At 40.4% G+C, this 16,985-nt stretch overlaps 1 protein-coding gene across 1 annotated transcript in view; it reads right to left on the minus strand.

The window, feature by feature from the left end:
• Positions 1-422: 422 nt before the first annotated feature.
• Positions 423-16,985, minus strand: part of LOC311116995 (paired box protein Pax-2a-like) — a gene marked incomplete at its 3' end in the record, with an annotated part of 47,528 nt that continues 30,965 nt past the window's right edge. Inside the window, exons 8-10 of the mRNA XM_084192004.1 lie at positions 3,601-3,702; positions 771-857; positions 423-499 (exon numbers count right to left, since the gene is read on the minus strand). Of these exons, the coding sequence (XP_084048130.1) occupies positions 423-499; positions 771-857; positions 3,601-3,702 (266 nt within the window). The remainder of the gene's footprint in view (positions 500-770; positions 858-3,600; positions 3,703-16,985) is intronic.

Consider the following 16,985-nt stretch of genomic DNA (forward strand, 5'->3'; position numbering starts at 1 on the left):
TGCATGGTATCCCGAATGATTAGTTCTTCTTCTGTTGTGTGTGGTAGTGTGGTATTCAGGAGGACAGTTCTTCTTCTGTTGTGTGTAGTAGTGTGGTATTCAGGAGGACAGTTCTTCTTCTGTTGTGTGTAGTAGTGTGGTATTCAGGAGGACAGTTCTTCTTCTGTTGTGTGTAGTAGTGCGATATACAGGAGGACAGTTCTTCTTCTGTTGTGTGTAGTAGTGTGGTATTCAGGAGGACAGTTCTTCTTCTGTTGTGTGTAGTAGTGTGATATACAGGAAATGGAGCTGCCTGTTAGCTGTCTTAACAGTATCCCATCATGCCCTCTGTTCACACCGGGGCAACATGGACGCTGCCGAAGCCATGGTTGTAGTCGTGGTGTAGGTGGTGGTGGTGGTGGTTGATTTGGTTTCCGTGGTAACTAGTGGCGGTCATATGCCGTGGCAGCAGTAGGTGGTCCGGAACCTCTGGATGCGGCACTATAATAATAAGGGGAACCTGGAAGGTTAACAGAAGAAATGGACCGTTGGAAACAACATCCACCAGAACCCACAACACACTGTGATTATGTGTCCTGTTGTCCTCTCAGTAACTGACATTCTAAACTGACATTCTAACGGTTGTATCCGTTAGCTGTTGTAAATTAATTATACCGGCCAAGGCTATAACAATATTTAAAAAAAAATGTTTAAGGGATATGTAAAAAAAAATATCTAATAATACTGTAGTTGTTGTAAAATGCTCTAAGACTCCAGTCAGTCATACTCACTTAGTAGCGCTGGGTTGCTGAATCGCCATGCCTCGTTGTAGGTTGTGTACTGTGGATGACTGTAAGGGTTTCCTGTAAACTCACTCCCTGTAAAACAAACAAAACGATTAGCATTTTTAAAGTCCCATTCCATTACCTTGTGAAACTCTTTCACTTGCTTGCCATTTCCCATCATATATATAACGTATTGTGTAATTTGATAGTCATTTATTTGAGACCAGTCAACCAGATCATTTATTTATTATTTTTTCTCTCCATTTCATTTTAATGATGCAAGACTGAACGATAGAAAATCTGACAGTTGTGGTCTTCCGCGTCACACCCACTGTCATAGTATCTACTGTCCTGTACCTCAACACCTGCTGTCATAGTATCTACTGTCCTGTACCTCTTAACACCTGCTGTCATAGTATCTACTGTCCTGTACCTCTTAACACCTGCTGTCGTAGTATCTACTGTCCTGTACCTCTTAACACCTGCTGTCATAGTATCTACTGTCCTGTACCTCTTAACACCTGCTGTCATAGTATCTACTGTCCTGTACCTCTTAACACCTGCTGTCATAGTATCTACTGTCCTGTACCTCTTAACACCTGCTGTCATAGTATCTACTGTCCTGTACACCTTCTATTTTCCACATCATTGAAATAAACACTGTGGTTTTAAGACATTTGCTAGCATCCTTTCTAATGGTTGAAATGGCATTATAAACTCTTGTTATAAGCTTCCTCAGAGGAAAGGAAACCCTGTCCCGCTGTTTTGTGTCACAGAATTTTCCTTGCAGGCAGGAAGTAACTTAGACCATGCCAGTGAGCAATGCTGTTGGTCCTACACGTTTCTTTCTTTTATGAGGCAATAAAGGCTGAGATTTGAACAGTGTTTGGGGCCTGTCACTAAATCTTAGTGTCTGTGGGTCAGATCAATGGAGATCCACCAGCACCACGTTACTGCTGGTGTCTGGTGACTGATGAGAACGACTGGGTGGTAAAAACTGATTTGATAAGACGCTGTGAAAAACACGCCGTATTCTCCAACTCCAACCAAATGAACTAACTGTCATATAGATAATAGATAGCCCTTTACATTACAGGGACTTTATACTGTGGAACTGCTCATGTAATTACAGTGTAACAAGTAACAATGAGTTACAATGTACATACTTTATCACAAAAAAACACAAATACAATATTTGCACACCTGGATTGTATAATATTGACCTATTATTCTTTTTAAAATAATTAATAACTGCACCATGCTCAAAAGTATATTCAATGTCTGCTTTTTTTTTTTTTTTACCCATCTACCAATAGGTGGCCTTCTTTGCGAACCAATTGGAAAACTTCCCTGGTCTTTGTGGTTGAGGGACCAGAGGGTATAGAGATGGTGTAGTCATTTGAAGATCATGTTAAACACTATTATTGGACACAGAGTGAGTCCGTGCAAATTATAATTTGACTCGTGAATTATTTAGGCTTGTCATAACGAAGGGGTTGAATACTTATTGACTCAAGACATTTCAGCTTTTCACTTTTAATTAATTTGTAAACATTTCTAAAAACATAATTCCACTTTGACATGATGGGGGCACTGTGTGTATCAGTGACACTAAATCTCAATGGAATCCATTTTAAATTCAGGCTGTAACACAACAGCGTGTGGAGGAAGTCAAGGAGTGTGAAGTCCTTTCTGAAGGAACTGTATGTGTTGTTGATACTCTATGCTGAAACTGATATGAAAAGAAAACGGTGTGCATTGCATTGCATCCAGTGGACAAAACAGTGATTGTACGGATGGACGGGGGAGAGAGCGGGTCTGAATCCTGAAGCCCTTTGAGCATGCTGTAATCGGTTAATGATTTTCTAACACAGCTGTGCACTCGATTGGATTTTCCTTTCCGCATGGGTTGATCAGCTCAAAGAAAAATGGCGGTGCATGCTGCCGCGTTGGGGTGTACGAGCACAGAGACGGGGAATACCAGGAAACAACCAGTGAATCAGCGCAGTAGTCAGAATGCATCCCGTCCCATCCCGTCCCGCCCCAGTGTCTGGTTGGTGTGTTCTGGCAGTGTAACACTAGCCCTGGCCCAGCCGGCCCCTCCTTAGAGAGATAGCGATTTAAATATTGACTGGCCTCCCATGCCTCTGTGTTGTGACCCTTCACTGTTTGTTGTGAACCTGAACCGCAGGTTAAGTAGAGGGGGGAAAGGGAGGCGCTCTGACCACAGAGGAGGACGAGGAGGCCGAGGGGAGGACTGGGAGAGAGACGGAGGAGAGGAGATCGCTAGCTGTTTATCGACGGCTCCTGAGAATGCCTCATGCACGGCACACACCACAGAGGGATAATGAGCTAAGATACTGGAGTGGAACTGAGAGGATCTGTCCTTTAACCATGTCTCTGTATGTCTCTGTCTTTTAACCATGTCTCTGTATGTCTCTGTCCTTTAACCATGTCTCTGTCTGTCTCTGTCTTTTAACCATGTCTCTGTCTGTCTCTGTCTTTTAACCATGTCTCTGTCTGTCTCTGTCTTTTAACCATGTCTCTGTCTGTCTCTGTCTTTTAACCATGTCTCTGTCTGTCTCTGTCCTTTAACCATGTCTCTGTCTGTCTCTGTCCTTTAACCATGTCTCTGTCTGTCTCTGTCCTTTAACCATGTCCCTGTCTGTCTCTCAGTTATCCAGCAGGACTAGTCTCCTGATAGCCTACATGTATTTGTGTGTGCTGTCTGTCCACCCTACAGGTCATTGCTTTATATGAGGGACAGTTTGTACAATCTTGAAATGAAAATAAAATATTAAACTAAAATGTAATATCTACCAAAAGGTACACTCACCAGGAACCATTCCAGCCAGTGTTGAGGTGGGGTAGCTGCCCTGGCCTGTGGGGGGTACGTGAGGGGGATAGCCCGGTAGGGTTGTGTTGGCCATGTCTCGACCTGGAGAGAGAGAGAGAGAACACACACACAATCAATAGATGGTCCTCCAAGACAAAACACTAAACCACCCCCTCTTAGAGGTTAGAAACGGGATCATGTTTTTTGTTCCAAATTGCACCATATTCCCTTAACATTGCACTACTTTTGACCAGGGCTCATAGGGCTCATAGTGCACTACATAGGGAAAAGGCTGCCATTTGGGACGCACCTGTCTAATCATACGGTCTCCCTTGAACAGAAAATACTCATTGTAATACACTGTAAAACCATGAAACGTGACACCTTTATAACCTAAACGTCTGTGTATAAAACTTTAAACATTAGGTATTTAGATTTGCCATTAACATTTACATTATTTAGCAGACACTCTTATCCAGAGCGACTTACAGGAGCAATTAGGGTTAAGTGCCTTGCTCAAGGGCACATCGACAGATTTTTCACCTAGTTGGCTCGGGGATTAGAACCAGCGACCTTTCGGTTACTGGCACAACGCTCTTAACCACTAAGCTACCTGCCGCCCATTAAGTGTTCACATGTTAAACACAGGTGTTTAGAATGCAAGATTTCACATGATAGTCAGCCATTCCCAGTCAGTTTCCAACCAGGAGAAACACCTATATCTCCTAAGTCTTCAGATGTTAACTTCTCCATCGTCCTGGTTCAGAGTGCATTTAGTCATTAAGATATTGATGTGACTTTCCATGCCTTTAATTCAGATCAGTGTTAGGAATGTCTGTCACCTTGCCTACGTTTCAGCACAACTGAACAGGACATTTGAGTCAATACAATTTTTTTCAATCGCGTGGTGTCGTGGTTACTCAACTGTGTTGAGTTAATTTTCGCTAACTCCCTCAGAGTGAAAAAGACGTGGGGGGGGGGGGCCCTCATTATCATATTTCCCAGCATGCTTTGTTGATTTTTTTTTGAATAGTTTGCTTTAATATCTGTTTCCTCGTGCACATTCATTGATTCATTGATCTTATACTATACAAATATAAATAACTTTAAATTGTTCTAAACTAATCCAATCTGCAGGGCGTTGGATTTATTGCACCCGTTACTGAGATAGTTGTTCCAGTTTAGAGGGTTTAGGTCAGGGGTCATCAATTACATTCAGCTGCAGGATGATTTTTTTCTTGAGGGGATGTAGACTGCAAATCGACTGCAAGAAGCCCAAACAGACAGTGCATAGTGTTGTGTTGTTCTCTACAGTGTATAGTGTTATGTTGTTCTCTACAGTGTATAGTGTTGTGTTGTTCTCTACAGTGTATAGTGTTGTGTTGTTCTCTACAGTGCATAGTGTTGTGTTGCTCTCTACAGTGTATAGTGTTGTGTTGTGTTGTTCTCTACAGTGTATAGTGTTGTGTTGTTCTCTACAGTGTATAGTGTTGTGTTGTTCTCTACAGTGTATAGTGTTGTGTTGTTCTCTACAGTGTATAGTTGTTCTCTACATATAATATTATATAATATTTGACTAAAACATAATAATTTCAAACCTTTCCTACATTTGTGTACGATCACATACAGTATATGTCTATTACGAGTAGGAATACTTTGGAACAGATTTCAAAAAATAAAACAACCACTAAAATCATCAGCGGGCCGCCAGTTGGGGAACCTTGGTTTAGGTCATCTTGTTTGATAAGTCATTCACCATAGCAGCCATTCTGAGTGCAGGTTGTGGGGTGATAAAATATTCAAATTCTTGGATATCCTCCCTCTTGGCTGGATTCCGACAGGAATTACTAATCACTTCATAAACCAGCATATTGTAATTTGCAGGTCTGATGTGGCCCATGAGCCAGGATTTTCAGACCACAATGTCCAGGATAACTGGGCCATTACTAAAGGCCTTATGACATGTATAATATGTGGTCATAAAGGGTTTATTTTTAATTGAAACACATTCACTTAGTCAGTCATCTGGTGAAAGCTTCAGTGGTAGAAGTTATTGAACGTAACAATCATGTCTCTGTCACTAACAAACACAGTGATTGGTGGGTATCTCTCACATTTACTTGAAAGCCATGCTGGGAAATATGCAAATCTGGCTTTCCACCCTACAGTGTTAAAACAACAGCCCCAGTGTTTAGAGTATAAAACCGAATGACTTGTACCGAATAAACGTGTTCATGTGTTTAAAAAGTGTTGCAGCAAATAAACATGCTCTGGTGTTTCCAATCTAAACACTGTGACGCATTCTCATTGAAATTCCAAATGCCTTGAGGTGTTTAAAAAGTGTTCCAGATAAGTGTTTGGCTATGTGTTCAGATCCTAAACACTTGATTTTACAGTGTAGGTATCATGGCCTCCATACTATGGCCTACACCCTAGTGACCAGAGAATAAATATACTGTATTCTACACCCTAGTGACCAGAGAATAAATATACTGTATTCTACACCCTAGTGACCAGAGAATAAATATACTGTATTCTACACCCTAGTGACCAGAGAATAAATATACTGTAGTCTATAGTCACCAGAGAATAAATATACTGTAGTCTATAGTCACCAGATAATAAATATACTGTAGTCTATAGTCACCAGAGAATAAATATACTGTAGTCTATAGTCACCAGAGAATAAATATACTGTAGTCTATAGTCACCAGATAATAAATATACTGTAGTCTATAGTCACCAGATAATAAATATACTGTAGTCTATAGTCACCAGATAATAAATATACTGTAGTCTATAGTCACCAGAGAATAAATATACTGTAGTCTATAGTCACCAGAGAATAAATATACTGTAGTCTATAGTCACCAGAGAATAAATATACTATAGTCTATAGTCACCAGAGAATAAATATACTGTAGTCTATAGTCACCAGATAATAAATATACTGTAGTCTATAGTCACCAGAGAATAAATATACTGTAGTCTATAGTCACCAGAGAATAAATATACTGTAGTCTATAGTCACCAGATAATAAATATTCTGTAGTCTAAAGTCACCAGAGAATAAATATACTGTAGTCTATAGTCACCAGAGAATAAATATACTGTAGTCTATAGTGACCAGAGAATAAATATACTGTAGTCTATAGTCACCAGAGAATAAATATACTGTAGTCTATAGTCACCAGATAATAAATATACTGTAGTCTATAGTCACCAGAGAATAAATATACTGTAGTCTATAGTCACCAGAGAATAAATATTCTGTAGTCTATAGTGACCAGAGAATAAATATACTGTAGTCTATAGTCACCAGATAATAAATATACTGTAGTCTATAGTCACCAGATAATAAATGTACTGTAGTCTATAGTCACCAGATAATAAATATACTGTAGTCTATAGTCACCAGAGAATAAATATACTGTAGTCTATAGTCACCAGAGAATAAATATACTGTAGTCTATAGTCACCAGAGAATAAATATACTGTAGTCTATAGTCACCAGAGAATAAATATACTGTAGTCTATAGTCACCAGAGAATAAATATACTGTAGTCTATAGTCACCAGAGAATAAATATACTGTAGTCTATAGTCACCAGAGAATAAATATACTGTAGTCTATAGTCACCAGAGAATAAATATACTGTAGTCTATAGTCACCAGATAATAAATATACTGTAGTCTATAGTCACCAGATAATAAATATACTGTAGTCTATAGTCACCAGAGAATAAATATACTGTAGTCTATAGTCACCAGATAATAAATATACTGTAGTCTATAGTCACCAGAGAATAAATATACTGTAGTCTATAGTCACCAGAGAATAAATATACTATAGTCTATAGTCACCAGAGAATAAATATACTGTAGTCTATAGTCACCAGATAATAAATATACTGTAGTCTATAGTCACCAGATAATAAATATACTGTAGTCTATAGTCACCAGAGAATAAATATACTGTAGTCTATAGTCACCAGAGAATAAATATACTGTAGTCTATAGTCACCAGAGAATAAATATACTGTAGTCTATAGTCACCAGAGAATAAATATACTGTAGTCTATAGTCACCAGATAATAAATATACTGTAGTCTATAGTCACCAGAGAATAAATATACTGTAGTCTATAGTCACCAGAGAATAAATATACTGTAGTCTATAGTGACCAGAGAATAAATATACTGTAGTCTATAGTCACCAGAGAATAAATATACTGTAGTCTATAGTCACCAGATAATAAATATACTGTAGTCTATAGTCACCAGAGAATAAATATACTGTAGTCTATAGTCACCAGAGAATAAATATACTGTAGTCTATAGTGACCAGAGAATAAATATACTGTAGTCTATAGTCACCAGATAATAATTATACTGTAGTCAGATAATAAATATACTGTAGTCTATAGTCACCAGAGAATAAATATTCTGTAGTCTATAGTCACCAGAGAATAAATATACTGTAGTCTATAGTCACCAGAGAATAAATATACTGTAGTCTATAGTCACCAGATAATAAATATACTGCAGTCTATAGTCACCAGAGAATAAATATACTGTAGTCTATAGTCACCAGAGAATAAATATACTGTAGTCTATAGTCACCAGATAATAAATATACTGTAGTCTATAGTCACCAGAGAATAAATATACTGTAGTCTATAGTCACCAGAGAATAAATATACTGTAGTCTATAGTCACCAGAGAATAAATATACTGTAGTCTATAGTCACCAGATAATAAATATACTGTAGTCTATAGTCACCAGAGAATAAATATACCGTAGTCTATAGTCACCAGATAATAAATATACTGTAGTCTATAGTGACTGGAGAATAAATATACTGTAGTCTATAGTCACCAGATAATAAATATACTGTAGTCTATAGTCACCAGAGAATATATATACTGTAGTCTATAGTCACCAGATAATAAATATACTGTAGTCTATAGTCACCAGAGAATAAATATACTGTAGTCTATAGTCACCAGAGAATAAATATACTGTAGTCTATAGTCACCAGAGAATAAATATACTGTAGTCTATAGTCACCAGATAATAAATATACTGTAGTCTATAGTCACCAGAGAATAAATATACTGTAGTCTATAGTCACCAGAGAATAAATATACTGTAGTCTATAGTCACCAGATAATACATATAATGTAGTCTATAGTCACCAGATAATAAATATACTGTTGTCTATAGTCACCAGAGAATAAATATACTGTAGTCTATAGTCACCAGTCACCAGATAATAAATATACTGTAGCCTATAGTCATTTAATGAGAGATGTTGTGCTAAGAATAAAGTACTTTTAACATAGTTTTCATTCATCAGACTTTTGCAGACTCATAATGTGTCTCAGGAATCACAAATCAGTCAACAGAATCCTCATCCTACACTGTCAACACAACCAACTGTCACTCCTCCTCTGGCTTTGTCCCCTACGTTGGAAGCCAAAAGACAAAGTACTTAATGGGACAGAAAACCACATCAAAGAATTATGCAGAAGTAGGTAGAATAATGAAGAGGAAAACTCTGTTCATTGCTGCATTCAAACTAGTTTAAACATAGAGTACGCTTTACTGAACCCCAGAACTATGTCCTCCTGTCCTCCTGTCCTCCTGTCCTCCTCTCCTCCTATCCTCCTGTCCTCCTCTCCTCCTTCCCTCGAACGCACACACACACACACACAGACACAGTCCTGAAAGAGCAGATCACCCCCGTCACCGCGACTGCAGTTCTAAAGCCAAAGCCCGTTTGTCTGTCCATCCAGTATTGGCCCCTGTACAGAGCTACTAGCTAGCGTCACTCTGGACCCTACGTTAGTTATTCAGCCCTGCTCCGTATTCAGGCCTGTAATTGGACATGACAGCTGGGTTTCCTACCCTGTCCTACCCCTGCCGCCAGGCTGTTTGAGCTGCCGGCACGTAGCTCCCGAGCGCTCCGGCCCAGCTAAGGCCAGCCAAAGGGTCGGAGGGGGAAAGAGGAGAGAGAGAGAGGGGCCCCTGCAACATTGTTTAGCCGCAAGGGACACTGGGGCTAAATCAGCTCTCAACGGAGCTTTAATGAGCGAGCCCAGCAGCCATAATATTACATAATGCCCCATGATACCACAGGACATAGTTTTATGAAGGCATCTTTGACTGAGCATACGCTGGTTTTCAATTGCTGTTGTTTATTTCAGTTAATACCGGCACAGCAGAAATGGCCACCATAATACAAGTGTTTCGGCCACGACTGCCTCTCTCCTCACCAAACATAATGATCAACTACATTAATTTAATGGAGGAAAAAAACGTGTATTAGCCTATAGTATACAGTAGATGATCAAATAACTGTAAAACTACCGTAGACTAGTTTCTAGTCTTTAACATACACATGGTTATTGCTTTGTGAAAAAATTAGGAAAAGTTGTTTTTCAAGGGAAGGTTTTCTTTTAGTGAAAATGTCTCCAGCTGCCATGATGTCATGGCAGACCATTCATGTGTAATAAGAATTAGTCTGCAGACAGACCAGTGTGTAATAAGAATTAGTCTGCAGACAGACCAGTGTGTAATAAGAATTAGTCTGCAGACAGACCACTGTGTAATAAGAATTAGTCTGCAGACAGACCACTGTGTAATAAGAATTAGTCTGCAGACAGACCACTGTGTAATAAGAATTAGTCTGCAGACAGACCACTGTGTAATAAGAATTAGTCTGCAGACAGACCACTGTGTAATAAGAATTAGTCTGCAGACAGACCACTGTGTAATAAGAATTAGTCTACAGACAGACCACTGTGTAAAAAGAAGTCAAAGAGAACTGTTGGAGTAGGTGGGGGGTCCTACTGAGAGGGTGTGTGTGTGTGTGTGTGTGTGTGTGTGTGTGTGTGTGTGTGTGTGTGTGTGTGTGTGTGTGTGTGTGTGTGTGTGTGTGTGTGTGTGTGTGGAGAGCGGGTTGTATAGGGGTAGAGGCTAGAGGAGCAGTATTCATGGTTAACAGCACACACACACACAGGGGATGAACACACACAGAGCACATTGTGTGTAGGACTGAGCACGACACAATAGCTGAAGGGTCCTTGGTTTCATTAACGTCTTGAGGGCCCGTGTTTCTTAGTCTCAAGAGCATGGTTTAGTTTACCTCCTTGAGCTGACCTCCTCGAGTCATCTGGATAGGGGGCAACTAACTCCAGGTTCAGGAGTCAGTTCTCCAAGAGACAATGGGCTTTTCACTCCTGAACAGACCGTAATGATTAATGGGTGTGTTGATTGATTTATTGATTTGTTGATTGATTGATAATTGCAAAGAATGTGGGCACTTTGTGGAATATTGCACAATGTGTGCATGGTAAAGATTTGGTACAAATCAATGTAAATATATTCCCTTTTTATACATAGGCAAGACTGTAACTGTAATCAAGCTTGTAAACTTCATTACATTATTCATCTTTTACACTATACATCCAATAATGAAGCATATTATTTGCAAGTTACAGTGGTTTCTAAATGATAATTTGGTTACTGAATGTTGATTACAGTGGACTCTAACTGATAATTCGGTTACTGAATGTTGATTACAGTGGACTCTAACTGATAATTTGGTTACTGAATGTTGATTACAGTGGACTCTAACTGATAATTTGGTTACTGAATGTTGATTACAGTGGACTCTAACTGATAATTCGGTTACTGAATGTTGATTACAGTGGACTCTAACTGATAATTTGGTTACTGAACGTTGATTACAGTGGACTCTAACTGATAATTCGGTTACTGAATGTTGATTACAGTGGACTCTAACTGATAATTTGGTTACTGAACGTTGATTACAGTGGACTCTAACTGATAATTCGGTTACTGAATGTTGATTACAGTGGACTCTAACTGATAATTTGGTTACTGAACGTTGATTACAGTGGACTCTAACTGATAATTCGGTTACTGAATGTTGATTACAGTGGACTCTAACTGATAATTCGGTGACTGAATGTTGATTACAGTGGACTCTAACTGATTATTCGGTTACTGAATGTTGATTACAGTGGACTCTAACTGATAATTCGGTTACTGAATGTTGATTACAGTGGGTTCTAACTGTTGCGGCACCTAAACACATAGAATAATGTATTATATTTTCCTAGAAGTTACAGTGGGTAACTGTCAGATTCCTCTGACCGTTGCTGCTTCGCTTACAATCCTGTCCTCTTTAAAAAGCCTCTTGTCTTTGACTGAGGGGCCGGTGGGGAGAGTCCTCTTCTCTCTCTCTGTCAGTTCTCAGTACTCCATGATAGCCTCATTAGCTGTGTCCTCACCATTGTTGTTTTACAACAGAGTTGTGTGGAGAGAATCCTCATTATAGAAGGTCTTCTTTATTTGGCCTGGGGGACTGCTGAAGCAGCTAATATAACACACAGGCAGTCAGCCCTCTTAGATTCAACGGCAGCCAGAGAATCAACACTATTTCTATTTTCTCCAGCTGCTCTCTTTTTGTTGTTTTTCCCCTTTCCCTACACACAGACACACACACACGCACGCGCGCACGCGCACACGCACGCACGCACGCACACACACACACACACACACACACACACACACACACACAGAAAATCAATTCAAAGATTTGTTTTGGAGGTTTGTTGTTAACAGGAGAGAGCCTGTTGATTTCTGTCTTCATTTTGGAAATGGAGCATAAATCATGAGGACTTTGAGGGTGCAGTACACAGGCTATTTCTGTCTGTTGATTTGAACAGTTAGAAACTCTCTAGCTACTTGACCATGTATTTGCCTGAGCGTGGCTCCTTGATCAGACATTACTGAACTAACCTGGCAGTCTTTTGTAATGTTCTACTGTAGATAATGAGATACTAGCGCCATAAGGCCTAGGACAGAACAAGACCTAACACCACCACAAAACTAGAAGGAGCTACTTCCTGGCTTTGCAATTGCCCCGTGGTTATCTGAATGACAAGGTTAGCATTCAACAGTGACCTACAGGATGTGTTGTGTTCAGGATCACTGAACATAGAAACCAACTAATGATATGATGTTGGTTGGTTGCTTACTGTCCTGAAGACAGATAGAGTACCCTGCAAAACTAGTCCTGCCAACTGCTGATTTCTGCAGTGAAAGACAGATAGACAGAGAGACAGAGAGACAGACAGACAGACAGACAGATAGAAGGAGAGACAGAGAGACAGAGAGACAAACAGAGACCCATGAGTCTTCTCAACTCTCATCGGAATGTAAAGAATATAACCTATAGAGTCATCTGTCCAGAACGTATTTGTCAACGTCTGTATTTACTGACTTCAGCTTGTTCTTCTCCGAACGACTGACTGACTGAAAAACCTCCGTACTTGACCTTCTTTTTATTTGGCACGGCAACAAAGTCATTTAGTTACAGAATGACTATTTTTTGTAGGAAATAGGAGTATTAAATATAGCATGACAGGGACAACCTTCATGTATCGCTACGACAACAACAACAACCGAAACATCTCCATCTTTGACCTCCATTTTCTCCTGTATGCAGAATGAAGCAATTTATCACCAGCCCCAAAATCTCTGCTCCCTAATTAATTACAACTAAGTAAAGAATGTTTGGGGAGCCAAATTGGTTTAATTCCCCCAACACAGCATCACGGCAGTGAAAGTCATTCATTACCAAATGTGTGCTCAAAGGTTAGTTTGCTTTGTGTGAAGACGAAATAATCATTAATTCCAGAGCCAGGAGAGCTTGCAGGGGAGAGCAGGGTAGAGGAACAGTTTGTCACTAGGCCACAGAGACATCAGAGATGTGTTATAGGGATGTGTCCAGCCAGGGAGGGAACGTGCCTCTCTCTCTCTGCCTGTTCCTGATGTGCTGTGGCCTAATGACACCCTATTATCTTTATAGTGCACTACTTTTGACCAGATATAGGGAATAGGGTGCCATTTGGGATGCACACCAAGTCTTTAGGGTTCCTTTCTACTCCACACTAGCAGCACTGACTCTCTCAGTGCACCAGTCGAGCAGATCTGGTGTGAGGTGTTCCCCGACAGCTTTACAGCACTCAGATCATCTTTAGGTCCATCGTAGGTAATGGATTAAGGAGGATTTCAGTGCTACGAAGCTTCCAGGAAACTCACCTCTGCTGGTTTTCTACACTGGCCTTTCTTCCTGGAGTGTCTAATCAACACATCAGCCACCTATTACAGACAAGTGACTCCTCAGGAGCACCTGTTAGCGTTCAGAGAGGAGTGACTCCTCAGGAGCACCTGTTAGCGTTCAGAGAGGAGTGACTCCTCAGGAGCACCTGTTAGCGTTCAGAGAGGAGGAGAGGAGTGAGGGATGAAGAGGGAGGGGGAGGTGTCATTGACACAAACCAATGCACTCTGGGAGTCTCCCATTAGCAGGCCCAGCAGGGATTCTGGGTAAAGAGTCTTGGGCATCCCAAATTGCACCCTATTCCCTGTATAGTGCACTCCTTTTGACCAGAGCCCTATGTATGCTGCTAAAGTAGTGCACTATAGAGGAAATAGGGTGCAGACCCGCTCAGTACGCAGCCAGGCGGCCTGTCGGTCAGCTCTAGTCTATAGCCATGTGCAGAACTCCACCTGAAAGGCCCAGGGGACTGGCCTTCAGAAGCCTCAGTAACCTAATCAAGACACCACTGCTGCTGGAGTGAGTGTTTAGGATATAGGAAACACGCAGAACTAAAAAAAACTGTAGGACAATTAGGTTGTATCTTCACTAATGTCTCGCTCACTTCTTTTTTCTAAACACACTAAAAGTTCCAATTGGATCTTCCTTCTCCTGTTCATCATTCTGACCCCATTAAAAAAATACATCTGATTTGAATTTGAAGCAGTTTAAATGAACAGCAATACGGTTGAGAGGATGAAGGTACCATCCCTCTCTAAGGAAAATCAATCAAAGAAATATCTTCCCATATCAACAACGGAAATTACCACACCGTTTTCGATTGTGCCATCCACATATTCAGGGCAGGCCTTTTGGAGGGTGGTTTTATTGGGGGTAATAGGGACTATTTAGCGGATAATATGGCTTTGATATAGAGGAGAGGAAGAAGCAGACTGTCATAATGGAGCTGGGGCTTTCTAGCCTCTGCATGAATTTTGATGATGAGCACAATGCCTTAAATCCCTTTCTTATTGGAGTCGCCTCCCTTGCAGGTACTTCTGAGAGCTCTAATAGAAGGAGAAGGAGACAATAGATTTATATCTCTCTCAAGCCCCTTTCAGGTCACTGGCTGCTTCCCAAATGGGTAACCTATTCCCTATATAGTGCACTACTTTCTATGGGCTCTGGTCAAAAGTAGTGCACTATGTAGGGCATAGGGTGCCGTTTGGGACATCTGCCACGGATAATTCCTACGATCTCTTTAAACTGGCAATGAGCACTTCATGAATCATTCATTTTTAATAGATTATGCAAATTTTCGAGGGACATAAAAAAAAAATCAACAAGATCAATAACGGCAGTCATTTTAATTGGTGTTAGAAAACATTTTAAGGATAAACATAATCTCCCCACTTCTTTCCCCAGCCCCGTAAAAGCACAATTAATTTGAAATTGGATCTCAGCCTAAATGCTGAAGATAATTTAGTTTTTTTTTGTTGCTGTTGCTCAGCTTGGATTCCTCTTGCTGGGCTGGGCTTACTGTTAGAAAGTAAACTGTAATATTGAGTCATTACAGAGAAGCTAAAACCTCAAATAACTGAATAAAACATATTACAATTATTACCACAGTAGAAACAGCCACCAAGGGAAAACCAAGAAGTGACACTAGTCAGAAAACCGTCATAAAGAGAAAGTCAATGCTTCCACAATTCATCTATAAAGGGGGGATAAACATTCACATTTTTAAAAGTAAAAACTAATAATCTCACAATCTAAAAATATGAGTTAAGACAGAATTTAGAGCACAAGAATGCCAAATTGTCACGTTCTCTTTCCTGTTTGATGTATTTTTTAACGTCCTAAAGCATCGGAGACCTTTCTGTGGGCCTCTAGTCTAAAACAGCCACCCAGGTGCAAACAAAGCCCCCTGACCAGGCCCTGCCTTCATACCCGCAGCACAAAGGACAAACACACACCTTTCTTCTCACGAGGCCTGACTTACAGGGGAGATCTACCTCCCACCCACATATTAATGAGAAAAGGCTCCTTTCTTTTCTCATAAGGCTGCTGTTTGGGTTATCATTTGAGAAGGGGCCCGGCCACTCGCTCCTCGCTCGCCGCAGTTTTCAATCATTCTGTCCTCCCGGTGCAGAAACCCTTTGATGACTTGCTGCATAATTATATGAATTTTAATAAAAGCTCTGTATATTAATCTTGCGGTCGACAGTAATCGTAAACTTTCAGTAAACTTAACCTTCTTCTTGGTAATAACCGTGGCAACAATGAAACAATATTTCAATTAGCGAGGCAGTCATTAACTATGACAGAGAGTGAGAGAGAGAGAGAGAGAACGAGAGAGAGAGAGAGCAAGAGAGAGAGAGAGAGAGAGAGAGAGAGAGAGAGAGAGACAGAGAGAGAGAGAGCAAGAGAGAGAGAGAGAGAGAGAGAGAGAGAGAACGAGAGCGAGAGAGAGCAAGAGAGAGAGAGAGAGAGAGAGAGAGAGAGAGAGAGAGAGAGAGAGAGAGAGAGAGCAAGAGAGAGAGAGAGAGAGAGAGAGAGAGAGAGAGAGAGAGAGAGAGAGAGAGAGAGAGAGAGAGAGAGAGAGAGAGAGAGAGAGAGAGAGAGAGAATGATCAGAAAATGCCGTGGTGAAAAGCAGCAAATTACTCGTCTATTTTTAAAAGTACCACAACAAGCTATAGGCTATGTTTGTGTACAAAAAAAAAACTCCTAAGTCACAAATCACAACAAGGACAAACCAGCAGCGAGAAACCAGCGTTCATTCTCTCTCCCGCAGAGGGTGGCAATGACTGGTAGAGACCTTGCCAGTTCAGCTCTGTAGTAAGCAATCATAGCATTGATGTGCTGACATCAAAGGTTCTTGTCGAACAAAGTGACAAAACAGCGAAGTCCCCCATGTTGTCTTACTGTGGATGCATCCTAAATGCCACCCTATTTCCTTTATAGTGTAGTACTTTTGACCAGGTCCAATAGTGCACTACATAGGGAATAGGGTGTCATTTGGGATGTATACTGCATCACCTGCTAACTCAGCACAATAAGATGAATGACGGCTGCTGCTGCTACTGTTTTATCTCATAAAGTAAAGTACCACCTTCCAACTCAGTGTCAAACCAAACAGCTACTACTACTACTACTACTACTACTACTACTACTACTACTACTACTACTACTACTACTACTACTGCTACTGATACTACTACTACTACTACTACTACTACTACTACTACTACT

The sequence above is a fragment of the Coregonus lavaretus genome (genome assembly GCF_964263955.1).
Source record: "Coregonus lavaretus genome assembly, contig: HAP1_SCAFFOLD_349, whole genome shotgun sequence".
Taxonomy (NCBI): domain Eukaryota; kingdom Metazoa; phylum Chordata; class Actinopteri; order Salmoniformes; family Salmonidae; genus Coregonus; species Coregonus lavaretus.